The 26900-nt window shown below is 40.6% G+C and overlaps 1 protein-coding gene across 3 annotated transcripts in view; it reads left to right on the top strand.

Annotated features, from left to right (window-relative positions):
* The window catches only part of ESRRG (estrogen related receptor gamma), a gene marked incomplete at both ends in the record, with an annotated part of 217045 nt that overhangs the window by 30304 nt on the left and 159841 nt on the right, over nt 1–26900 (top strand). For 2 of the 3 annotated variants that reach the window (XM_081225320.1, XM_081225319.1), the window contains one exon: nt 12631–13046. In XM_081225320.1, coding sequence (XP_081081446.1) covers nt 12631–13046 — 416 coding nt within the window. Of the gene's footprint in view, nt 1–12630; nt 13047–26900 lie in introns of those variants that run through there. The other variant, XM_081225321.1, reaches the window with a different exon arrangement.

The following is a 26900-nucleotide window of genomic DNA, read 5'->3' as shown; positions in this document are numbered from 1 at the left end:
CTTTATATAACAGATTTAGGATTTTTAAAATTGGGTATAAAGATACTACCAGTTCGGTGATGGACTTTACAAGTTAAAGTCTTTTCTACAAAAAATGTATTTATGGGTGATAATCATGTCTATCATGAAAATAGATATTTTGATCATAACCTCTCCAGTGATTTACTGACATTGAGGGGTTGATATCCTGTAACCTGGCTAGTGTTCTTTCTATGTGACTGGGTTAGAGATCAAAAGGGTAATGTTTCTAATGTTCATGGAAGAATTAGGTAGTAAGCTAGTTGACTAAACGTGTAATCAAAACTTCTCATCCTAGGATTCAAACAATGGCTTTTCTCATTTTGTAATGTATGCCTGTGGATCTTTATGTACTATTGCCTTTAGAGATAACAAATTTTCACAGAGTTAGAAAGCAATAAAATACCCTTAACAGTAAATCTTTACTGAGTGTAGTTTAATCTTTCTCTGATGCAGAAAGCACTTTATAATTTTATAGCTCCACAGCCTCATTATTGTGAATGCCAGTTATTATATTGGCTAAGAGCAGAAGTGATGTTGAATCAAAACTATGTGCTAATAGAATCTCGGACTGGGAGAGGTGGATGTGTGTTTACCCATATACATCCCTTTATTTTAAATTATATATGATTTTTTTCCATTCTCGTTTCCTCCTAGGTTTCCCCCCAGCTTCCCCTCCCCGCCCCGCCCAGGCTTCTCTACTTTTTCTGAATTTATACATCACTCTTAGTTTCCTTAACAAAAATACAGTTTCAGGCTTTCTCTATGTGAAAACCATGACAAAGTGATTTTATAGCCAGTTCTGAAAGTGACTAAACTTGACAATTGTATTTTATGACAACCTCTGCTTTCATGTCCCCGGCCTACTTTTATATCAGCATTTTTTTTTTACCCCAAATATGAACAATTTTATATCTCCACATTGGTTGAAAACAAATCCCTTTACCAGAAAGACATTTTAATGCAGAAGCGCATGCTTCACTCAAGTCACCAGAGCCTTTACACCTTAACTCTGTAATATTCAATTTCTCACTCACCAAGAGCCAAAGACTTTTTTTTTTTTTTGGTGGTTTGTGTTCCTAGGGGTTGGGGAAGAATTAGTATTATGGAACTAAACCAGATTAGGGGGGAATGTGAATTAGATTTGGTAACAGATGGTGCTGTGGAAATTAAAGGTTCTTTGCGACTGGAAGCGACAGCAGCTTGTTTCTGTTCTCTCAGTCCCTCCCTTCGTGCACTTGATAGACGGGTATAAATCACAACAATCCTGTCTTGACAGCCAATTTCGAGAATTTGATCTGGTTAAAGACATGACTTTCGTGCTCCACTCCCCCAAACCTGCTTCTGCTTTATTTTTTACGCAGCACCTCGTCATATTTAGAAAAGCAGACTCACCTGCCTCTCCTTAATGAAATTTTTCTTAATTACAGTTTTAGCTCTTTAGTGTTAATTAATTTGCCATTCAGCCTGAATTTTCATAATATCTCTGAGGGATTTTTCCTTCTCTTTTTTTTCCCACCGTTTTTACTCATGCCTATGCTTTTGTTGTTTCTAAAGACGCTTTTCACTGTCAGAAGTTCTTATCAGAGGCACTATCTGAGAATCCTAATTACCAAAATCATTATTTGGAAAGAGAAAGGCTTTCACGGGAAGTAGTAAAGTTATCAAATCAGAAAAAATTTTAGAGGTGTCGGAAGCAGTCACCCAAAGAGCAGTTATTTCAACAAAATTGCACGAAAAGGTGAGTGACAAGCCTTTTTTTTTTTTTTTCTTTTTGGCTGATAAGAGCTGCAGAAATGTCTGCTCCATCAGCTAAAATAAACCCCACCAAGTAAAAACATGTGACCACAATGTGGCCGAACCAGTTTGCATCTGTATTGACCTAGTGGATCTAGGAAATGTGAATTAAAGTTCAGAGAATCTAAATGAGAGACTAGAAATTCCGAACACATTGGGTGGACTCTTTACAGCCAGGCCCTCAGGTCTGACCAGCTCGGGAGAAAAGAACTAAAGTTGCCTCTGACACATCCACGTGGCATTTGTGCACACTACCTATCAAGGAAAAGGAAATAGAAGAGCGGAGGGAAAAAAATCACTCCAGAAACGAAGATTCTTTGAGCGAGCAACTAACAGTTGGTAGAAATGAAGCTTCCTACTGGCAGTCAAATCAAATGTAGTAACAACTCAAGGACTCCCCGCTGCTTGCTGACAGCGTGGTGTCACACACTGGGACAAACATTCACTTAAACACTGATTGCAGAGGATTGCCCATTCCGCCAACGCCTCCCACCAAAAACGTAATGAGCAAAAAAGAACCATTTCTAGGAAAAAACCAAGAGTTCTGCTCCCTGGATCCCACCAGATGATCATGGCACTATTTGGCCCTTGGTCACCCGCTGAGAAGGATTCCTCAGTTGACTGTAGTTGCTGTGGTTGCATTGTTATGTAGCAGGTTGTTGGCTACGTACTTTTTCTTTCTCCGGAAGCACGTACATGCGCGTACGCGTGCGTGCACGCACACACACACATACATACACACACACGTGCACTGCCCTAACCGTGAGGCTGGGCTAAGTGCCGTAGCAGCCGAGGAAACAAAAGGAAGTTCGGGAAGTGTGCTTTCATGCAGTAGCCCTTGAGCTCAGTCTCATCTGAGTCACAAGCCAGCATGGGGTTTTATTTGAGTAAAATCTTGGGTTGGCCAAAATGTTCGTTTGGGTTTTTTCAGGCCAACCCAGTATATATATATTTTTTAATGGCAGCAGTTATTTTAGAAATCACGTGGGCGCATCCTGCCATTTGACAAGGGAGGATGGGGGTCAGAGTGCGGTAGAGACCTGCCTCCGGTCACACAGCACTGGGTCCCCAGCTAGAACCACAGTGTTCCTCCCTCTAGCGCTGTAAGAAGACACAGTTTGCCGAGAAATGAAGGAGAAGACAGACAAGGTGTGGGAACCCTGGTGTCCTACATTGGTTTTTTTTTTTTTTTTTTTTTGCGGTACGCGGGCTTCTCACTGTTGTGGCCTCTCCCGTTGCGGAGCACAGGCTCCGGATGTGCAGGCTCAGCAGCCATGGCTCACGGGACCAGCCGCTCCGCGGCACGTGGGATCTTCCTGGACCGGGGCACGAACCCGTGTCCCTTGCATCGGCAGGCGGACTCTCAACCACTGTGCCACCAGGGAAGCCCTGTCCTACATTTTTTAATCAGTTTTTCAGAATTGAGACTAAGATTCAGAAATTTTTCTCTGCACGTTTATCTTTGGACCTCTGAATGACAAACCACAAGCGAGTCCTTCCAATCTGAAATCCTGGCCTCTCGGTGGCTTCCATTGTCTTCGCTGGATGGTGTCTCACTGCTGAATAATCTCTTTTACAAACCCATAATGCTGCAGAACAAATCCTTCGTCATTTCCATGGCTTGAATTAAATATATGTGTATATGTTATTTTTCATTGCCTGCAAGTAGTGGCTTGGGTGTTTAAGCTTCACCTTCTCTTCAGGCAACTAGCTCAATGAAATGTTTTCTTTTAGAGAAAGAAGACAGAGGAAGGAGTCTTAGGATTAATAATTAGCTGATTTCCCCTCCTCCACACCTCCCCCCCCACTCTTCTACTTCAGCTGAACAACACCTAATACCAACAGAATATCATGGTAACCTCTGCTATCATAGATCACCCCCAGACCAGCTGCTTTTGCATCCAGATGTTAACTACTGCAAACTAAGCTATTAAGTTAAAAGTATAAATATAGTTTAACCGCTGTCCAACAGGGGAAGATATGGTTTATTATCTGCGGTGGTACTATGAATCTCCCTCTAACATAGAAATGTTCCAAAATGCTCAAAGCAACCTTTATTTCAATGGTGATTCCTCCTCAGCATCTCAGCTTTCTCACCACTGTGATCCACCCAGTTTCCGGGAATGTTTCAGAGTTCCATTCCAGAGGAACTGGCCTATCTCTATGGAGGCAGCTGGCTTATTGGTCATTGTAATTGCTTTTGCAAAACATTTTCTTAATGAGTAAAGGGTGACATCAGTATTATGATCTCAATATCCTTACATCAACTCTTGATAGCATTCTTATTTCCTCTTCCAGCATAGCAAAGAGAATAGGAAAGGGAGATTCAGGCAGCCTGAGATTTCAATGACTTGGGTTTGATTTGTGAACTCCGTCACTGGAGTGTGTGTGTAAAGCATCTATATTCGGTTTTTAATTTGTAAAGATCAGTGCATAGATTTTCTATGAGTTGAATGTCTGTTTATTTCTCCTCTAGTGAGATGCCTTTGGAAGGTCTTCATTTAGCTGTCAGTCCCCCCGCTGTTGTGTCGGCTTTTTCTCTTCGGTGTGCTCCTTGACTGCTTGAAAACAGAATTGTCTGAACACAAGCAAACTTTATTGATCCATATTTCTGTTTGAAAGACCGGAGATTTGTAGAAGGAGGAGACTATTTCTTTTCTCTAGAAAGCTTACTGCAGAGGAGGTCTGCTCATGGCATAGTAAATCTCTAAGACCGAATAAATGTTACATTCAGCATATATCATAAGCTTCGTTTTGATGATTTATCTTAGGTAGTTTTTTACCCCATACTAACCTTTTTTATTTCTGGCAGGGTCCCCACCTTGTGCCCAGGGCTGTTTCACTCTACCCTGGAGATACTGATCCAGGCATTTCCTACATCAAGATGTAGAGTACGCGACTCTAAAGCCCTTCTGGGCCTCTGGCTTTTGGTCCCAGGGGAGTAACTTGTGTAAGGAAAGAACTCTCCTTAGGGATTGGAGATCAAATGCTTGTTTTGCATCTCTTGTGCATCTGAGTTGTTGACTAGACAGTTCTTGACGTTGTCTTCTAATATCCATAGGTGTCCTGGACTCGGGCAGTTGTGAGGATATAGTTAATTAAGCTGCATTAGGGCAAATATACACACTTGTTAAAACACTTAATGTGCCTCAGTAATATTGATTACATGGCAGAAGTTTGTTTAAACTGAATGGTATTTTTTTCCCCTCCTGCTACGGTCCTTGAATGCAATCTGTATAATAGCTAATAGCCATCATCACTTAAATATCATGTTAGTTGTAAAGTAATGTCATAAGAATTGATTTGGACTTGGCAGTGGAGGAGAGCTCTCCCTTCAAAGCCAATGGAGGTGATTAGCCAGAGTTTTAAGCAGCATCATGGTTCATATAAACTGTGTATATTTTATAGACTTATAGCTACTCTATATTACATGAGAGCCCATTATATTAAAGAAAAGCTCAGACAGTTAATTATGCAAAACATCATGTATGCAATTACCCAGCATTATTATGCATTTAACAGTCTTATTGATTTGCCAGTAGCCCGCTTACTGTATTTAGAGCTATCAACAAGGGATGTGCACCCCCAGATTGACATAGGTCCAAGAAAACAAGCTAAGGAAGAATTACATTAGTAAGCGCTCCTGCATCAGACCAAATCCTTCAATACAGAAACTGTCAACAGCTGTAATGAACAAACACATTGTGATATCACAGGACCATTTCTTTTCCCATTAATAAAGTTTATCAACCAGGAAGCATCAGAAATCACCTGGTAATGCAAACTGAAGCAACTGCAATTTCTAACATCTAAAATAGTCTGGATGACTTAACAAGGCACTGGGCAGTGGCCTCTGGCTGGAATGGCACAGTGAGACAGGATGCAGGCACTTTCTAACCCATACACTTAGAACACCCCCAGTGTGAACAGTGCACTTCTCTTTGCTGAAAAGGAATGGAATCCATTTCCCTTCCTCTGTTTTAGGGACAACAGCAGGAGGAAAGGCACAAGGTTTTATAGGTCTTTCTCTATATCCGACTGGATGGCCAACCATTCTGGATTTTCTGGACTAAGGAAGTCCCAGGACATGAGATATCAGTGATTCAATCAGGATAGTCGACCAACCTCATTTCAGAGCAAAATTGAACACTGGAGCCCTAAAAGCAGATAAGGTTTCAGCAAAGTCCTTCCTGGTCATGGTTTAGCCCTAGGTATGAAGTTATATTCCTGGGGTGCTTTCAACGACTGGCCAGAAATGAGTTCCAAGGCTTCTGTTTTTATTTGTCCTAAACTGCTTTGCTTAGTGTAGCACGCGTGGCCCTTGACAGAATTGGGAAAGCGTTCAGCTTAGATAGAGGCTCCAATTTGTTACTTGAAGGAGCTGGTCCCTGGTTCCCAAACAACTTAGCTACATCTCTTGTCAACAACTCAAGCATCAGCTTTGTGGGGAGATGTTTGCTTACTCTGGTTCTTGACAGAGTAAGTTGCAAAGAGTCTTTTAGACTAAACGCACCAGTTATTTGTTCAAAGAATCAAGAAGTGGCATCACTAAATCATTGTGATCGTGTTATGCAGACCTCTGTTCCATTAGATGGGCCTCCACGTTTATTAAAGAAGACCTAAAATAATATCTAAGTGTGTGTGCATATGGGTGCATGTGTTTTAATCTTTCTGGCGTGTGGGTCAGGATTTACAATTCCTTCTTTACAATTAATGGTCTCCTTCTGTTAGGTTAACCAGGCAGACCTGAAGATATTTCTTATTAAAAGAAAAAATCCTCTCTCTTCCTTCCCCAACTAAGCCAGTGTACCTTAATGCAATGATGATATGTTAGACCCAGCAGTTGTCAAAGCAGCGTATTACTGTGATGCCATAATGACACCCTGTCTCTGTAAAGTAGTCATGTTTTCTCAAATCACACGTTGCACCGTTGATTTCTGACATGACACTTCATTCGGTTGCTTTCTCTTTCTTCAGCATCACCATTCTTTGACAATAGCAGCTGGTGCCCATTTTGTTACTAAGTGATTCACATTTTGCCACTTTATGAGAGTGCAATTAGTTGAAGCAGGAGAGAAAAAAAAAAAAGCTTATTGTAAAGTGGCGTGCTTGGAGTTGTAACTCAGACTGCCAGCGGAGCTGCTGGGGTCATGAGCTTTGAAGCCTGGGCCTCGGGGAGCTGCTGCCTCAGTCTTGGAGGTTTTCTTCTAAAAGCATTAAAACAGAACCCAAAACCTATAGGCTAATAAAAGCTTCTTATTTTTTTGAAAAAAAAATACTTAAATATTCAATCTGGTGATTTCGGCAGGTAGAAAACCCACCAATCCTTATAGCTTCATTCCTGTTTTGGATAGGTTAAGTCATGAGCAATAGGACTTTTGATAACCTTCCTTTCCAGCCCTGAAGTTCTCTGATTCAGTGAGAGAACTAAGGATTCTGTCTTCTTATTTCTCTCTCTCTCTCTCTCTTCTCATATTTGTAAACTCACAGGTTTGCTGGCTCCATTGTTGTTATGTAAAAATTTGAGATATAAATTGATAAAGTGTTTGGAATTTATAATGATGATGGGTACCTTTTCTTGCCCTTAAGGATGACAAGGAAGAAAATAAACTAGTGAGTTGTTTAGTTGTCATTTATTTAGCCTATTTAGGTGTCTGTCACTGAAATAGGTATAATAGAATTTCAAAAAATCTTGCCTTGGTGTGAAAATCAGGAAGGCCAAAGTAGACCTGTGCACATGTGTTGCTTTAATGCACCACTTTTTTTAGGAGGGAAATAAAGTAGCAAATGAACTCAAGTTTGGTATAAAATTCAAAAGATGAAATGCAGCTGCTTATTCCGAGCTTTTATTGGGTTGGGCCAAAACGTTTGTTCGGGTTTAGGTAAAACTAAAAGACTTTTTTTTTTTTTTTTTTTTGCGGTACACGGGCCTCTCACTGTTGTGGCCTCTCCCATTGTGGAGCACAGGCTCCGGACGCGCAGGCTCAGCAGCCAGGGCTCACGGGCCCAGCCGCTCCACGGCATGTGGGCTCTTCCCGGACCAAGGCACGAACCCGTGTCCCCTGCATCAGCAGGCGGACTCTCAACCACTGCGCCACCAGGGAAGCCCTAAAAGACATATTTTTAACTTTCACGAAGAACTGTTGAACGACATATTCACTAACCGAACGAACTTTTGGGGCAACCCAATAGTTTGGTGAAAGGATTAATGATATTTAATCATATATAAGCCTATGGAACGTAGGCTTAAGTCCCTTCTGGGAAATGTAGACCACTCTGGACACCTACACATTGCCCAGAAATTCACAGCAATTCACTCACAGTCACACATTTACCTGGATCTAGGTAGCCTCTCTGAAAACAAGCTTGATAATTATAATATAAATGGAATATTAACTTACAGATTATCTTGTTTTCCCCTCCAGCAGCAACTTTAATTGATTCTTATTCTTTTTGTCTGTCACTTTCTCCCTATACATGAACACCTGTATATACAGTTAATCAGCTGTCAAAAATTACATTTTTAAATAGTCCAGCAACCAAGAAGCTTTATTTGCCTGATCATTAGTATCTAACACCAAAGATAAATTTTACTCTTGCTAACCCTTAGGCAAGGCTGGGCAAGAAGTTCCTATGTTGAAGCAGGGTCATCAGAATTTATATATAAAGGTATATATATGTATATATGTATAATATATATAATAGAACATATATAGAGTATATATAGAATACGGAAGACTGTACCTCAAACTGTATTGAAAATACTCTAAAGCACTGCAATGTCTCTGGCCTCTGGAAGGCTGTTATATCCCTCAAATTTAGTTTCTTATAAGGAAAATAAATGTTATTTTTGACATGGTTATTTCTCCCTCCAGTTTATTCTCAGGGTGTTCACTCAGAGAAGATTTTTAGAAAGTTGCTTCTCTTTTTCCCTTGTGTCTCCCATCATTTCTCTTAAAATAATAAAATAAAAGCAACTCTACGTAGCCTTTAAAATAAATATTTCCCACATTTTTCCAACACATGTTATTTCTATTCATAATTCTTAACTAAATTAGGATTTTTATTAATCCGATGTGACCTAAAATTTCTGCATTAACAGCACAATGTGGAATTGGGCTTATTCTCTTTGGCTCCAGATAAAGCCATCATCTTGAAAATGGCTCTTTCTGACAAAAAGGTGTTCTTTTGAAATAAAGTCTTATTCACTACATTCCTCTTAGAGTTAATGTGAATTTTAGTGCCTCTAATTTTAGATTGAAGTGAAGTCTAGAATAAAACCCACCAGCTGACAATTGAATTTATAGATAGTTGTGAATATCTCAAGCTTGAATAATAGAGCTGTAGAATTTCAGAGACAGAGAGGGAGAGAATTAAGACCCACTGTAGTTTTAGGGTATAATGTAATGGTATCTAGGAAATGTTCAGTGTAATGGGCTAAGTAGTAATTAGGAGACAGCTGTGTTCTTTCAGATTCTGTTTCCGTATCTCTCCAGACCCTGGGGAGGGTGACTCAGTGGCGTAGCCTTGTAGCCAGCATGGTGGCTTCTTCAGCCACTTTTTCACTCATGGGTGAGTGTTGAATGTCATAGAGCCTCTGTGTGTGCCAGCGCTACCCCTCTTTGCTTGGCTATTTAAAAAATATCAGTGAACACCTTGGGCTTCCCTGGTGGCGCAGTGGTTGAGAGTCTGCCTGCCGATGCAGGGGACACGGGTTCATGCCCCGGTCCGGGAAGATCCCACATGCCGCGGAGCGGCTGGGCCCGTGAGCCATGGCCACTGAGCCTGCGCGTCCGGAGCCTGTGCTCCACAACGGGAGAGGCCACAGCAGTGAGAGGCCTGAGTACCGCAAAAAAAAAGAGAAAAAACAAAAAATACAAAACAAAACAAAACAAAAATCAGTGAACACCTTGAAAAACTCTCTGTTGGCTTCAGGACATTTCCGCACTGGACTTTCGAGTCAGCCCTGAGTTGAAATCCCGACTCTTCCACTTCCAAACTGTATGACTTTCAGGAAATTGTTTGATGTCTGAGGCTCTGTTTCCTAAAGAGTAATACCTCCCTCACAAGGTTGTCTTGGGGATTAAATGAGGTAATATTTGTAAAGTACTCAGGTCAATGCCTGACACGTAGTAAGCACTTGATAAATGGCAACTCTATTATTATTTCCACCAGGCCAAAAGGTATTCATTAAGGAAGTAGTTCATGTCTGAGAATAAACATGTAAAACCTACAGCACCCATCCAGCATGTTCACTTTCCTTTACAGCTACAATGGCCAGGAGAAGGAGACTTGCTACTGTCCAAAGGCTTCCCTGACCGCTTGAACTTTCTGAATTTTCTTGCTTCCATCCAGATTATTGCAGAGTTAGGGGCTGAGATTTTCGAGGAGACAGCTGGCTGGAGACACCCAGTTTCTCAAAGACCTTAACAACATGCATTTGACACATAAACATTTGGTGACTTTGCAAATAACCCTTCCATAAATAGGAGGGTGATTCCTGGCCTTGTTTCTCAGTCAAGAGTTCTGCACATTTTAGAAGTCCATGAGAAGAAGCCCGAGGGAAAGAAAATTGGGATAAAATTGAACAGAGACAATCCAAGAAAAGAGAGAGAGAGAAAAGAGGGCCCAGGGAAAGCGTGGTCTGTTTTGTGATCAAGCCGCTCAAAGCAACTCTCCTTGGGAAAAAGAAAAAAAGTGATTAAGAAATGGTGCCTCGCAGGCAGATGGCGAAAGAGTTAATTGTCATGGCTGTGAGAAATTCAGTGCCAGAGAGAGGAAAGGGGAGCAACCGTGTTTTAGTACCCTAATAACTTCTAACTGTAGCCTAAGATCATAATGTATGTGCGAGCAGTCCAGTAATTATAAGGTAATAAGTGAAGTGGTAGAGTAAGTGCTTTAAATTAAAAGGAATTTGCAGGGCTGCTGTAAGTCAGTGCCGACCTGCTTTCTTTCAAACGTTGACTTGAGGAAAAGTGCTTAGCCCAGGGTGCAAGCTGGGAGACAAGGAGAGCGAGCTATTAATTACAGAGCTCATTAACAGTGACGGGGACAAGGCAGCAGATGCGGGAGGGAGCGGACGCCTGGTTCAGGCTGGAGGGGGATATTTTTTTCTTTCACTAGCTCTTGACGAAAGGACAACACAAGTGGGTGGGCGAAAGCAAGAAGATATTTTTGTGGATTTCTCCTTCCTGTTTGCTTTCTTCACATCCTGCGTTCGCTTTACTTTAGAGAGCAGCACAAAACTTCCAATGGGAAACCTGCTAGGTAAGAGGCAAATTCTTGCTCCGGATGCTTTGCTTTTGAGACCGCCTTCTCAGAACCGTTCAGTGAACATTCGCTGATAGGAAATAACCATATTTTGTCTTCGTTTGAAAGTAACAGAACAGTGGGGGAAGGGGGCACCCGAAGGAGAGCATGAAATTTGTGCAGTGATAAAATATCATTAGATTTATAGTGAAAGAGATCATTGCATCCCTTCCGTTATCCTGTGACTACTCCCCCAAATTTGAGTGAATGACCTTTACCCTGTGGGATTCCCATAAATCAACTTTGCACTGGGAAGCAATTATCTAAGTTTGTTTCTTAACCGTCACCTCTTGTTTCTATAGTGGGCTCTCAGAAGGCTCCTAGAGACTTTGCTAAAAGGGGTTTTGCACTATGGCGAACCGGAAAGAAAATAGGACCAATTGTATCTTTTCATCTAATTACCTCTTCAGAAATTTAATCACTTACGGGTCTGACAAAGTGAGAGGGGCAGTCTGTTTCTTCTAGATAAGAGAGAGAGTTTGTTAGATTAGATGCTTCATCATATTTCCTTTTAGGAGGTATGATGTTAAAAGCCCAAAGGAAGGGGAGAAAAAGAGACCATCGCAAATCTCATTTTTTCAGGGCAAAATTTGATACCTCCTTACTTTGCTGAATATGAAGTATCAGGTTTATGGATTCGCAGGTATACTGAAGGCTCAAATGGCTTTTCGTGATTCCTCTCTTCAACAGTGGCAAATCGCACATGCAGACACGGACACATGTAAACACATGTACATATTTATTAATCAATGCTGGTGATCATTTCACTGTTTTGTGGGCTCTAGGAAATAATCCTTAAATATTGGCTAGCATTTTAACCTTGATGTCTTTCTGTATCGCTAAATGTCTAGGAAATAGAGCAATTTAATTAAAGAGGCAACGTGATTGAGGATATATTCCCTATGTGTCTTAGATCGATAAAAGACACAGTTATGCTTATGGAAGCGTGCTGACAAACAGTAATTACAGAGCTGAGGAATCGTCTGTTCCGTCTTGACAATAAAAGTTTAGTTCTGCTCATAACAAAATGACTGCAACGTCAGAAAACGGAAGAGAAAAGTAGAGTGAGGATACGGGTAATTTTAGAAGTGATACGGACTTTGCAAATTACTCCTCTTCCGTGGATAAATTTAGAATCTAGAGAGTTGATTTAGATATTGACAGTGGGTCTCCAAGAGAAAGGTAAAATGAAAGGAACTGGATCAGTTAGAGCCTTTGTTTATGGCCTGTCTGGGCACTTTGATGTAACCCTGTCACGCCCTTATGCTGATTACCTTGTTGTAGAACAAGAGATATTGACTAGAGAATGATGTGTAGTCTCTAGTTCTTAGACAGCACTTTCAAAGAGCGGTGTCTTTAACGTATGAATTCTTCTCTTTTTTTTTCTCCTCTCGATCTTTTTTTGCACTTTATTTTTTCACCTTCTCTTTGTTTCTACCTCTTTTGGTATCTGTGTTTGACACTCTCTCCTGTTTCTCTCTCTGTTTGCACCTCCCTAAACCTCAGGCTTCTCTGCAGAATGTCAAACAAAGATCGACACATTGATTCCAGCTGTTCGTCCTTCATCAAGACGGAACCCTCCAGCCCAGCCTCCCTGACGGACAGCGTCAACCACCACAGCCCAGGTGGCTCTTCAGACGCCAGCGGGAGCTACAGTTCAACCATGAATGGCCATCAGAACGGACTTGACTCGCCACCTCTCTACCCTTCTGCTCCTATCCTAGGAGGTAGTGGGCCTGTCCGGAAACTGTACGATGACTGCTCCAGCACCATTGTTGAAGATCCCCAGACCAAGTGTGAATACATGCTCAACTCGATGCCCAAGAGACTGTGTTTAGTGTGCGGTGACATCGCGTCTGGGTACCACTATGGGGTAGCATCCTGTGAAGCCTGCAAGGCATTCTTCAAGAGGACGATTCAAGGTGAGTGGGGGTTGCACCTGGTGTTACCCACCCTCCTCCAGCCTCATGTGATGGTTGGTTGGTTGGTTTTCATGGTTCTGGTCCTTGTGAGTCAAGTTGTACATTCTTTTTTTTTTTTTTTTTGCTGGACGTGGGCCTCTCACTGTTGTGGCCTCTCCCGTTGCGGAGCACAGGCTCCGGACGTGCAGGCCCAGCAGCCATGGCTCACGGGCCCAGCTGCTCCGCGGCATGTGGGATCTTCCCGGACCAGGACACGAACTCGTGTCCCCTGCATCAGCAGGCGGACTCTCAACCACTGCGCCACCAGGGAAGCCCAAGTTGTACATTCTTCATTCTATCTTGAGTACAAACTAGAAATAGGTTAAAATTGAGAGTGGAGGATTTGTAGAATAGACTCCACCCCCCACCCCCGTATGCTCCCTATCAATTCCACATTTACTATCAAGCTCTAAAGATGGAATGATAATAAGCTATGGGTGGAGTTTAAAAGAGCACAGCTGTGATTAGAGTAGTGGGGGTCTGGATAGCAACTGAACCGATGTGCACTGGATAAATAGTGCTTTTTTACCTCTTCTGTTCTTTGTATAGCTAAAATGATAAATGTTTTAGACCGGTGGTTTTCAAACGAGAGTGTGCATCAAACTCGCCTGGAGAGCTGGTGAAAATGCAGATCACCCACTCCCAGGGCTTCTGATTCATTACATCTGTCTCGGGTAGGGGGTCTGAAAATTTATATTCCTAACAAATTTTCAGATGATGCTGATGTTGCTGGTTCAGGAACTACACTTTTGAGAATCACTTCTCTAAACAAATTTAATTTTCTACGCTCTTCCTTCTTTTCCTGTGGTTGGATGTACTTTCCCCACCTTTTTGATAAATTTGTATGAAAAAGCTTCCAAACTGTACCAAAATATAAAATATGCCTCCAACGTTATGTAAGACATACCCAAACCTTTACAGATCTCCGGATTTATAAATAACAATATTATTTCCCACCGAAAAATGTAGGAAAACATGACTAAAATTTGTATGTGACCCTTTAAACTAGGAATCCACAAACACAAAACTCAGCTCCTTTTCAAAGCTATAGATCTATATCTTCCCGAAAATTATTTTTCACTTGTTTAGATCCTTTGTGACACACTTTTGAAGAAAATAGAGGAAGGAAAGGATCATTGTTTATTGAGGATCCCCAGCACACCCGTGATTCTATTCTGGTCTGCTCCGTGGTTTACAAAGTGTATCTTCTGGGAATGTCCTGGCGGTCCAGTGGTTAGGACTCCACGCTTTCAATGCTGAGGGACCAGGTTCACTCTCTAGTTGGGGAACTGAGATTCCACAAACCACGTAGCATGGCCAAAACAAAAAGACCCAAAATGTATCTTCTTAACCAGTTATAGATACAAGTGCGTTTTCCCTCATGTCAGTGGTTCTCAACCTTGCAGGCTCACTGGAGTCACCTGGAGACATAAAAAAATTACTGATGCCTAGGCTCATACCCCCAAATTCAGAATTAATTGGCCTTGGGTGCAGCCAGGGCAAGCGGGGATTTATGAAAGCTTCCTAGTTAATGCTTCATCTAAAGCCGAGGTTAAGAACCACTGCACTCTACTGTGCTGTGTTCTGTGACAGTGCTTCTGAAACTGTGGCAGCTATCAGCATCACCAGGGAATTTGTTAGAAATGCAGATTCCCATCCTTCATCCCAGATTACCTCCGTCAGAATCCCTGGGGGAGGGCCCAGCAATTTGTGCTTTGCGAAGCCCTCCGGGTGACTCTGATGCTCACCCGAGTTTGAGAACCACAGCTCTATTACCGTGTTGCTGCTGATTTACCGCTGACAACTCTTCTTTGTCATCTACTGGTCCCTTGTTGGACATAACTGAAATCAGTTTAATAATTGGGTGACATGCTTACTTGTTTTTAAAGTGCAAAGGAGATGATGTTTGTTAAACTTTAATCCTTCTAAATGTCTTAACAAAAGGTGATTCTGAACCCCTTTATGAGCACAGGGAATAATCTTCTACCCATTCCTTTTAAGAGCATGTGGGCGGGCAAGTCTTTTCACCCAGTAGCACTGAAGATCATAGTGATTGTCCTTAGTGGAACAGGTGGTACCATCTCCCATTGCTTTTGTGCTATCTATTACATAATCACTTCCTTGATGTATGGCTGATGAATACACAGTTAAAGAGTTAAAGTGCACAGTTGTTCAAGATATCATAACTTTTACATAATAGAGTGGATCTATCAGCCTAATCTTTTCACGGCCTTTCATAGTTTTAACAGAAGAACACAAGCCAAGTTAGTGTGGAGTATGTATGAATTACCTAAAATTTTAATAGCTGCATCTTCATATTTAATGGATCATAATAGCCATATTTTATTAGCATTTTCTTACAAAAATCCTTCATCCACTGGATCTTTATTTTCTTTCTTCTCATTTATAAACTGAAGGCGTTAATACCTCCCTCAAGGAATGCTTCTGGATAAAGTGAAATACAAAATCACATGTAAAGTGAGTAAATAAAAACAATGATGATCTGTATGGGAAGCTTCCTATCACTTCGGGGCATTTGAAAGTATCTCTTCAGCCTACTTACTAGATTGCAAAACTTGAGAATGAAAACACACTTCAAATCTTTGGGTTCTTACCAGCCATTGTCCAACAGTACTAGAATATGGATGCTACAGAGCATCTCAAACTTAAACTGTTAGTAATTTGATTTTGTTAACTCAGTTTACACAGCTCGGGGTCTAACTACACAAAGATAAGGGAGTGTTTGGGGATAAATTAACAAATACTGTGTACACTGGTATAAGCAAAATGGTCTCAATATGAAAATCACTCCCATTTACTCAACAAATATTGACTAAAAACCTACTGTGGGCCTGGCACTGTGCTGGCCTGAGTTTCAGCTTAGCAACACTTTACGAAAGCTTGGTTCCCAAAGGTTTGTGGATTGCAGTGAATTCCTCCTATAAATGTCTCCTGCTCTGAGGGAATACCAAAGTTTTTTGTTTTGGGAGGTGGAGATTGAAGCAACGTGGTCCTCAGTATGTTTTCCAAAGATAGGACAACTATGTGAAAACATTTCCTGACAGTTGTTAAAAAAAAAAAAAAGAAAGAAATCCTATCGCTTAGCTATTAATAGCCGTGCAATAGTTACTTACCGAGCGAACCCTGGAATAGAACAATTGGGCTTCTATTGCTGATTCTTCCTTAGGATGCTGAAATGCTACCAAAAGCTTCACAGGGTGAACCACAGGGTGATTCTTGGCATTGATGTATAGTGCTCAGTTCTACTCCATATTGGAGACAGCAACTTTCAAGGGTTTTGAGCAGCAGACAGACATGTCACTGTCCAGAGTAGCACTCTGGGCTTGCCCACCTGGCTGTGCTTGTAGCTGGCAGCTGGGTGGTACTCCTGCTGCCCTGCTACCCTGCTAGCTACATCAGCGGGCATTGCGCCGTGGTGCTCACTTAGCCCCAAAAAGGCAGTGAGGCAAATAAAGGGATTAAATTGTGAAAGTGTAATGTAATAATTAGGGTGGTAATTGTAAGGGAGATTGGAACAGCCCCTCCTTCCTCTGGCCAACTAGTGATGGCGATTCAACTCGGAAGATGTTGAAAGTGGCTGAATCTGTTGCATCATCACAGATGCTTAGTCTGATGTGGAAGGGACCATAGAATCCATTCTCATGCCTTGAGGCAGCATTGCAGCCAAACTCTCCTTGACCTATGATAGTCCTTCCCTTCCCTCCCTTAAAGCTGTCTCGCAGAATGAGAAAGGATTATGCAACTGCCCTTAAGAACAAGTCTTTCCACCATCTCATGGCCCCTATGGCCAAGAGGGTAAGTGTGGCTTCCTGGTTCTGCTCTCATTGACTTGGCTAAGGGACATATATATTCAAAGCCATAGTCATGGGAATATTTCCTCTTTAGAATTTTTATTTCTTGTTATAATAATTTAAGATTGGTTATCCAATATGTAATACATTTTAATAGTTGGACAAAATACTTCTTAAATTTAGAGCCAAAAGAACATATATCCAGAGCACCTCTTGAGAAAAGTAATGAGAATTGTTCTTTTCAAAGCTGAATGTGATATTCCAGTTGCGAAAGGCAATTAATCATAAATTTCAGTGAAAGTCAACCAGAAAGGCATATTTTATTTATTGACTGTTTCTAAGTTGTCATTGGAAAACTATTGAATTAGGTCAACACTTAGGTAATAGGCAAAATTTTGGAAGGTTTTAGTTTGCTTTTTTCTTTCTTTTCTTTTTGTTTCTGACCAAAAACTTCTTAGAGGATTTTGACTGTTCTATCATCCCACAGGGTTACAATGGCAGCAATGATTTCATTGTTGTTTTCTAGGCTTATTAATTTTTGTGTGTGATATCGTTATTCTGATTTTTTTTTTCTAATTCTAGTTTGGCCTTAATTCATAAATGAGTGGGAACTTCTGTGGGGGTTTTTTTTTTGGTACCTTCTCATTAAGAGTTTTCCCTGGATTCTTGTTAAGGAGGTAAGAGAAGGAAAATATCTTTATATCCCCCCAAAGTCAATATATGTTTCATTATTTAATTCACAAAACACTAACCCCCTGAAGTTTTTATGTCTATATAAGAATATGGAAAATAAACTGTATATATTTATTAATATAATCATTTCAACCATTCATTCTTGTGCTAGAAATATGGCATTCCCCCCCTCTTTTAAAAAGAGGATATTATATATTTTTAAAATAGGGGATTATTTTTTTTAAGATATTCATTCTAGCATGGGTTTTGGATTCATATAAAACCAGGTCCAAGTCTTAGCCACTTACCTGCTGAGAGGCCATAACTTCTCTGTGCCTCCCTTCCCCAGGTGGTAAGGATTAAATGAAGAGACTATCAAAGCATCTGGCCCATAGTAAGGGCTCAATAATTGATTGACTCTGGTTGATATTGGCAGTATGACTGGGCTATTCAAGCATTGGGTGGTTCAAATACTCTAGGACAAATAGATGTCTTTGATGCTAAAGTAGAAGGACCTGTGAGCTTCTCAGCTCACAGCTACCCCGCTTTTGCTCTGATAATAAACTTTCTCTCCCTGTAGCCATTTTTCACAACAGTGCCCTTTTATATTAGAAGGCATTTAGGTGGGCCGATTGGAAATTTGATTGGTTTTATATAGTTTGTTTTGTTTTGTTTTTTGACTGTGCTGCTCGGCTGGTGGGATCTTAATTCCCTGGCCAGGGATTGAACCCAGGCCCTCAGCAGTGAAAGCACCAAGTCCTAACCACTGGCCCACCAGGGAATTCTCCTGGTTTTATGTAGTTTTATGGTGATCAATTAATTTTTTTTTTCTGTGACTGTGGATGAGAAATTAGGTAAATTAGAAAGGGAACCTGAATCTTATCACTTGAGTAAAATATCCTAATTAAGCTTTGAATGTGGGATTCAGGAAATAAAAAAAGCAGAATGTCTTTGCAGCATGAAATCTAGGAGTGACCATCATGAGAACCAAGTCCACTGCCGGTGTTCGTGGGACCTGACACAGTGTACAGCCACATATTGTGTATGTAAATATGTAAGCGTTCGTAAATTAAGATAACAAACTGCTAAGTCAAATATGTTCTGTTCTCTTATTTGACAAATGTGCCTTCACAACGGCCTGGGAGGCTAGCTTGGCATTTTTAATTCTTAGACTCCTAGGAGTTTTGTGTCAGAAAGAGGCAGTAGAAAGAGAGCCAGCTTTTAGCTTGCAGCCCAGCCCACTTCTCTTCCTTCCCCTCTGCCTTCCATCATGTCTGGTACATAGTGTGGACTCCCCTGCCCCCATGTCCAAGACCCATCCACTCCTTCCTAACAGCTGCACCTTGACCACGCACAGGCCTCGTAATGTGCACTCCGGCACTGCGGTCCAGCCCGGGCCATCTTCCAGAGGAGAGACCCAGGGGAGAGGGCCACGTAGGTCCCGGAACGGAGTTTGTAGGGGTTTATCCTGGGAATTCGGGAGTCCCGGGTACTGGGGATCATGCGGTACAAGGGGGGCTTGTCTCCTTAGCCTGTGGAAGGGCTTGCACCATGACACTTTCTAAAGCCCAGGGCTTTCAGGTGGGGGGCCCTCCTAGTCTGAGTCTAAAGGTGACACTGATAAGAGCCTAAATCTCACCATAAACCTAGGGCATTAAGAGGAGGAAGGGATATGCTAAAGGTGAATGGGCACAGTCTGTGGGTCTCCTGTTTTCCACCCTGAATTGTTGACTCCTTCCTGAAGTAGACAGCTTAGTCCTAGAGGACCTTTCCTGGATGTAGCATTTTCTTTGCCGTCATGAGTGCTATTTTAGTCTCAGAATAGAATATTTGCAGCACTGGCGGAAATAACTTACAAATTGAGTGTCTTTACATCATATGAACCTTAGCAAGGAAAATAATAAGGTATTATCTGTTTAACTTAAATAGTATTTAGAGAAAATAACTCTCCCGGTTTGTACGTAGCATCTTTAAAACGATTAAGTTCTAAAATTAAAATCCAAAATAATATGGAATTGTCTAAATTGACTTAACGAATCTCAGTGATTATCAGTTTGGATGCAGTATTAAATTAAATATTGAGGTGATATTTTCAAAAGAAATATTGTCTAAACCTCATTTGCTTTAACTCTGAGCTTGCTTTTGTTATGTTTAATTGACTTTTCCACTTTTCCTTGCATATGATGCCAATTTTGTCTGAGTTTTTGAAATGCATGAATGTTGCCAAGTTATCAATGAGAAATATTATTCTCCTGCTATTTTAATTGTTAGCTTCAGTGTTTATTTTAATAGTAAAATTTAGTATTGCAGACTTTCTTTGTGGGTAAAGAATATGTATTATGCGAATTGATATTTTAGGAAATAGTACAGTTTACAGTTTGATCTCTCTGCGTTTTGACTTAGTGGACCCACTTCTCAGGATAAGTGAGTAGTGATTGCCTTTTCATGGTTTGTTCTGACTTTTAGGAATTGGCCTAACTTGTCATCACTTCTCAGGTTGTTGAAGAGCTAATGGTAACAAAATTCTTCTATAAAGGACCAGAGAGTAATAGTAAATATCTTAGGATCTGTAGGTCACATGCCTTCTCTGTCATGTACTCAATTTTGCTTTGTTTTATTTTTTAAGCTGTTTAAGAATATAAAAACCACTCTGAGCTTGAGGTCATACCAAAACAAACCCAGGGCTAGATTTGAAGGCTGGCCCTAGTTTGGGTAGCTGCTAGACTAAAACACCCTCACTTCATCTTCCTTGTAGGCAACAATGACTGCCAGGATTTTCATATCAGAGGACTTTCTGGACAGCTTTGCATGCATATCATTTATTTAAATTGAAAGCAAGGTCTCTATCGTGATGATTTTTTTTAGCCTATTATCTCAGTTTTCAGAATACTTTTTTTCCAGGAATTAGAATTTTCTAGCCTCTTTTCACTGTTCACTATGGCATACACATGTGTGTATCAGCCAGCTAATCAGAAAACAGAATCAATGTAAATGAAAATAAAGTAACATTTAGAGTCACTGACAAAATTTTGGATCTTGGTTGTATAAAATAAGAGTGATTAATTTTCAGAGATTAAATTGCATGGTTGGTCTTTGATCAGGGAAAAGAAAAGAGAAGGAAATTTAATGACTCCCACTATTTTTTTTTTTTGTCCTTCAGATGTTAGGAACTCACATTGGCAACACCGGCGTCTCTTGTATCATTTACATGTTTGTTAAACACATTGCATTATGTTACTGTATTTTGAAAGTCATTTAAAAATCAACATATTTTAACTTCCTGAGAGGGCATAGTGTCCAGTTGGGTGACAGTAGATAGGAACCTGTCCCATGTAAGGGGTATATGCCAATGGCATTCAAGGAGGAAAAGAATTTGCAATGAAACTTTGTTACGCCATGGTAAAAAGTCCAACTGTAGTTCACTGTCAAATTAGTGAGATTGGATAATTAGTCGAGTTAAGGAGACACAATTCACTTTCCTAAGCAATATATTTGCAAAACGAGTGACCCTCTCTTCTACTGTCATGTCACAGTGGTTGGGAAGAAATTATAGTATATGCAGTTTATGATCCTATGGTAAACGATATCGCATTTATTTTTATTGATTAAAAAAAAGATGTAGTAGGGCTTCCCTGGTGGTGCAGTGGTTGAGAGTCCGCCTGCCGATGCAGGGGACGCGGGTTCGTGCCCCGGTCCGGGAGGATCCCACGTGCCGCAGGGCGGCTGGGCCCGTGAGCCGTGGCCGCTGACCCTGCGCGTCCGGAGCCTGTGCTCCGCAACGGGAGAGGCCGCAACAGTGAGAGGCCCGCGTACCGCAAAAAATAAAAAATAAAAAATAACTTATTAATAAAAAAAAGATGTAGTAGTGATATCACTACTTCTTAAAAGTGCAATAGTTACAATTAATAAGAGAACAAGTTTGTGAGTAATTTTTTTAAACTTAGTTCTATTTTCACACTTTAACTAAATTTCTAATATATCTGTAATATTAGTATATTCTCCATTGACTCTACTCTGATACGGCCTACGTTATAGAATCAAAAAAAATAAGAATGCTATTCTGGATTATCTTTACATATGCATACTTAAGAGGCTATACTCTCTTTTTGTAAACTTTTTTTTCTTAAAAAAACCCCTCTGTACTCAGAAAATAAAATCCATTTCCCATGGTTCACCTGAGCCAGTGTCCTCAGAAGTAGCAGCCAGGAAGGAAAGGGGCTCCCAGGTGCTGATTGTAGGTGGAGCTGGCGTGAGAACTGGTGCCCTCTGTGGTTCCAGTGTCCTGATCCACCTGTGCCGTCCATACTTACCTGTTTCTGATAAAGTCACTTTCTTACAGGAAAGGAAGCACGTGCATTGCCATTTCCTCCAGGGAATTTGTTGGCGAGTAATTCCCTTTTCCTAGTCTGCCCCAGCCTACCACTGGTCCAATCCACAACCTCTCCCAGCACTCCACACCAGTTCTTCCAGCAAGTCACTGGTGAGAAGGAAGTTTGTGTTATTTACATGCTCAGGTCAGAAGGACTTCATGGATCAGTTCCAATTCTTTAAAAACCCCATTTACTTTCTTATCTGTTAGCTAGGTGGATTTTTGCATCTGTGATGGGACTTCTTAGGTAGTAGGGTGTGGCTGATACTTTGCCTACAGACAACTGGACTTGCACCCAGGTCACCCTAGTATTATCTGATGACTGTTTTGATGAAGAGGCTGGAGGCTGTTCTTTGATGACAAGATGAACTCCCAAGAAAAGGTATCAGTACCTCTCTTAACATTCTAATAGCTTCCATTCTTTCCTCTTGGTTCTCCCTCACTCAGAACCAAGCCCTGACAAATAATGCTGTTTCGTTCAGAGAATAACCAATAAATTACATTGTTAGAATGGCCTCCGTCTACACAGCATCATATTAAATGCTTGAGCACAAATAGTAGGAAAGATACGTTGTACTTCATATTTTTCAAAGTGCATGCTTTAATATATGTTAAAGTGATTACATGATCAGATCCTTCTTCCCCAAAATTCAGAATTGGTTCTGGCTGAATCCAGTTAGGATACACTAAAATGTTCACCCTAAAGGTAGGAAAGAAAACAAAAAAAATGAGTGATGAGGGTTCTGCTGTCTGAAGTTCCTATTGATGCGAATGTGGGTCACTTTTTTGGGTAATCAGTTGCAGGAGTATATGTCTCAATATGATTTGAGTCCTGAGGATTTGTTACTTGTTAGAATTCAGGTTTTGGAAGCTGTGAAACAGGTTGTGAAGAATGGCAGGGTGGCGTTCAGTGGCATGAGTCAGAATTTTTTTTCTTTACTGGTAAAGCCCAAGGCAGTGATTCATTTTTTCTGATATATTACTTGATAAATTTAGATAACATCATAGAAGTGATAAAGTATACACAGGGCATTAATTAAGTTTCTTTTGAAGTTGCTTTAAGTTGTTGGGATTCAACAGGCCTGGTCATTGGAGTTCTCTTATTACACCATTTCAGAAGTTTTACCTGAAAGCAAAATTAGGTAATGGATGCTGGTAAAGTATTCTGGTTTATATGAAAAGTAAGTATAAGTTATATGTAAAAGAAATGATGTTCCAACATATTTTTTATTTATTTTATTTTTTCATATCTTTTACTTTTTTTATTTTGGCCGCACCATGTGGCACGTGGGATCTTAGTTCCCCGACCAGGGATCGAACCTCCGCGCCCCCAGCATTGGAAGCGTGGAGTCTTAACCACTGGACTACCAGGGAAGTCCAATTCATTTTATTTTTTATTGTGGTAAAAAGCATAACATAAAATGCACATAACATATAAGTTAAAATTTTCCATTGTAACCATTTTTAAGGGTACAATGCCTTAGTGCTAACTATATGCATATTATTGTACAACAGATCTTCAACATTATCTCATCTTGAAGAAATGAAACTCTATACCAATTAAATAACAACTCCCCATCGTCCACTTCCCCCAACCCCTGGTAATCACCATTCTCCTTTCTGTTTCTATGAGTTTACCTACTTTAGTACCCCCTATAAGCAGAATCATGTAGTATTTGTGTTTTTGTGACTGGCCTGTTTCACTTAGCATACTGTCCTCAGTTCATCTATGTTGTAGTATATGTCAGGATTTCCTTTTTTTCACAGCTGAATAATATTCCATTATATGTATAGATGTATACATCACATTTCCTTTTTCCATTCATTCATCAATGGACATTAGGTTGTTTCTGCCTCTTGGTTATTGTGACTAATGCTGCAATAAGCATGGGTGTACAAATATCTCTTTGAGGTCCTGCTTTCAATTTTTTGGATAAAATACCCAGAGGAGGGATTACTGGATCATATGGCAGTTCTATTTTTAATTTTTTGAGGACCTTCCATATTGTTTTCTATAGAGGCTGCACCATTTTGCACGCCCACCAACAGTGCATGAGGGTTCTAATTTCTCTGTATCCTCTCCAACACTTATTCTCTTTTTTCTTTTCTTTTCTTTTTTTAAAAATAATGGCCATTCTAATAATGAGTATGAGGTGAATATTTAAATATTTTTGAGGCGTTTTGGATGCTTCTCAAATTTGAACTTCTAATCTTTCACCTGCCAATGCTTATCCATAAGTAATTACATATGTGGACAATGTAAATAGTTGGTTTCATCCTCTAGAATTGAATACAATGTCTTTATATCAGTAATAGATGAAGAATTTGTTAATTTGTCATAATGAATATATTTGTTTTTAAAATGTGCCACACATTATTCTAAGTGCTTTACATTAATTATCTTATTTAATTCTTTCATCATTCCATTAAAGTAGATACTACCATTCTAATATTACTATATTATTTATAGATGTGGAACTTCTATAAAGTTCACAGAGAGGCACAGAGAACAAATTGCCCAGACACAGTTGGGTGTCAGTCTGAACCCAGAGCCTCTTCTCTTAACCCCCTCATTACCCTGCCTTGCATATTTTAAAAGCTTTTAAAGCATTGCACAATTTTAGACTGAATTTTTCTTAAGAGATTTTAGTTCATGGGCAAATTTTTCCATTAAGTTGTTAAAATATAATAAAAAGGGAATTAAGAATATTTTCAGTGATGATTAGATGATATTAAAGTTTTCGTAAAAAGGAGGCAGCATAAGTAAGTCTTAAAAATATCTAATTTTTTTATCATTCATTTTCTGAAATCCCCTAAATATGAAGTTTGAGAGTTCAGCCCTTCAGTACCACCATATCAGTCTTCTGTCTCAGTTCCCTTGGATTTTATCTGCTGACACTCATTTTGCCACTAGATTTTTAGTTGCTGGTCTTAGATTTTTCCTAAATGTGTACACTCACCACTGATAACACTTCCCAGACTCTTTTGTTCTCCCCCCCACCCAGTATGCGGGCCTCTCACTGTTGTGGCCTCTCCCGTTGCGGAGCACAGGCTCCGGACGTGCAGGCTCAGCTGCCATGGCTCACGGGCCCAGCCGCTCCGCAGCATGTGGGATCTTCCCGGACCGGGGCACGAACCCGTGTCCCCTGAATCGGCAGGCGGACTCCCAACCATGGCCCCACCAGGGAAGCCCCTCTTTTGTTCTTGATTGCAGGAGGAAAGAGGCTTATTTCTTCTCCTGTCCACTTACTAAACTTTGTGACCACAACAGAAGGCAGCTCAGAATCAATTTTTTTTCCTTATGATGAATACTAGTCAGAAGGAGCTTTTTTTTCTTTTAAGTCATTATATGAATGCATCTGTATGTTTATAGGAAAAAATTATATTCTTTGGAATTAACTCTTGTTTTATTTTGGTTTGAAAAAGTTGAAAGAAACAGCCATATTTTTACATGCTTTTTTTTAGAAGGGCATCACTGAGTCATCCTAGAAAGAAAAGAAGAGAATTTAGTACAAGAAAATCTGGTTTAATTTAAAATTTAGAGCTTGAGATCTGAATGCTTTAGAGTGAATCTGAAAGCATACCCTACATCTGCATTCTGATACCCATTTTCTTTCAGCGCATACTGTTAACATAGTTTCCATTTGAGGAAGATCAGAGGCAACTACAACAATCTTCAGAGGAACGAATCTAACCCAAGATTGTGTCCTTGACTGTGCCTTTATTTTTTCTCTCTCGCTTCCAAAGTGTCTGCACTGCTTCCTTGCTTCTGGAACAGCCTCGCTGTCCCCAGAGTCCTCAGATTATGTTTTACATGGATAACAATTTCAAATTTTGCAAATATTTCAAGCAAAAGCCCTCCAACTCATCCTGTCCCCTGTTCGTCTCAGTTTACTGAGATTTCTTTTTTAATATCTGAACCTAACTTAGAAGAAGCTACTTTACAGGGTTGTGAGAAAAAAAAAAAAAGAGAGAAAATGATGGATAAGAGATTGTCAAGTATTTCTCATCATTGCAGCCTTTTGTCCACGTGTTTTAGACCCAAGATCAGTAAACCAAAGCCCATTACTCCTTTTTGAATGTTGGCTTATGCTTCTCCTAATGTGCCTATTGATTTAACAGATCTACTACGCTCCTAGCCTTTTGGCTTCCTAGTGCCGGCCAGGAGGAATTCTCTGCCCAGCATTTCCTCATTTCTGGGCTGAAGACCAGCACCGGGCCCTTCTCAAGTCCCTCTTCGCTCCTCTTCTGCATCCCAGTCCCTGTCCTGAGCATCATTACCCTGTTGTGATGATGGTTAATAATCAAGGCTCACTCTGTATGAGGCACTCTGCTCAGTACCTTCAATACACGATCTCAGTTGCTTCTCATAGCAGCCCCATGAGGTATCAATTGCTAGGTCCCATGACCACTTCATTTACAAAGAAAGTAACTCCAGGTTTAAAAGTTTGCCCCAGGGCTTCCCTGGTGGCGCAGTGGTTGAGAGTCCATCTGCCGATGCAGGGGACGCGCGTTCGTGCCCCGGTCCGGGAAGATCCCACATGCCGCGGAGTGGCTGGGCCCGTGAGCCATGGCCACTGAGCCTGCACGTCCGTAGCCTGTGCTCCACAATGGGAGAGGCCACAACAGTCAGAGGCCCGTGTACCGCAAAAAACAAACAAAACAGTTTGCCCCAACTCAGACAGAAAATGATAGAACTGGGACTTGAACCCATTTGACTGTAGCATCTTGTAATCACAGTTATATCACATTCTACAGTTTAAATATAGATCAATTACCATCACTTGTGTCAAGCAGGATTTCCCCAAATCCATACGAGCTTTGGAGGACATAGATAGATACTTGCTGAATACTGAACTTGATCCGGAAGGAAGAATCTAATACCAATGTCTCTTAGGAGTTCTGGGCACACTGGTAGCATTCAAGAGCAAAGCACTTAGGGGCAGTATTAGGAAAGGGTAT

Source organism: Mesoplodon bidens (genome assembly GCF_964165515.1).
Source record: "Mesoplodon bidens genome assembly, chromosome: 2".
Classification (NCBI taxonomy): Eukaryota; Metazoa; Chordata; class Mammalia; order Artiodactyla; family Ziphiidae; genus Mesoplodon; species Mesoplodon bidens.
Note: the sequence above shows the minus strand (reverse complement) of the source record. Positions and strands in the feature narration are given on the sequence as shown.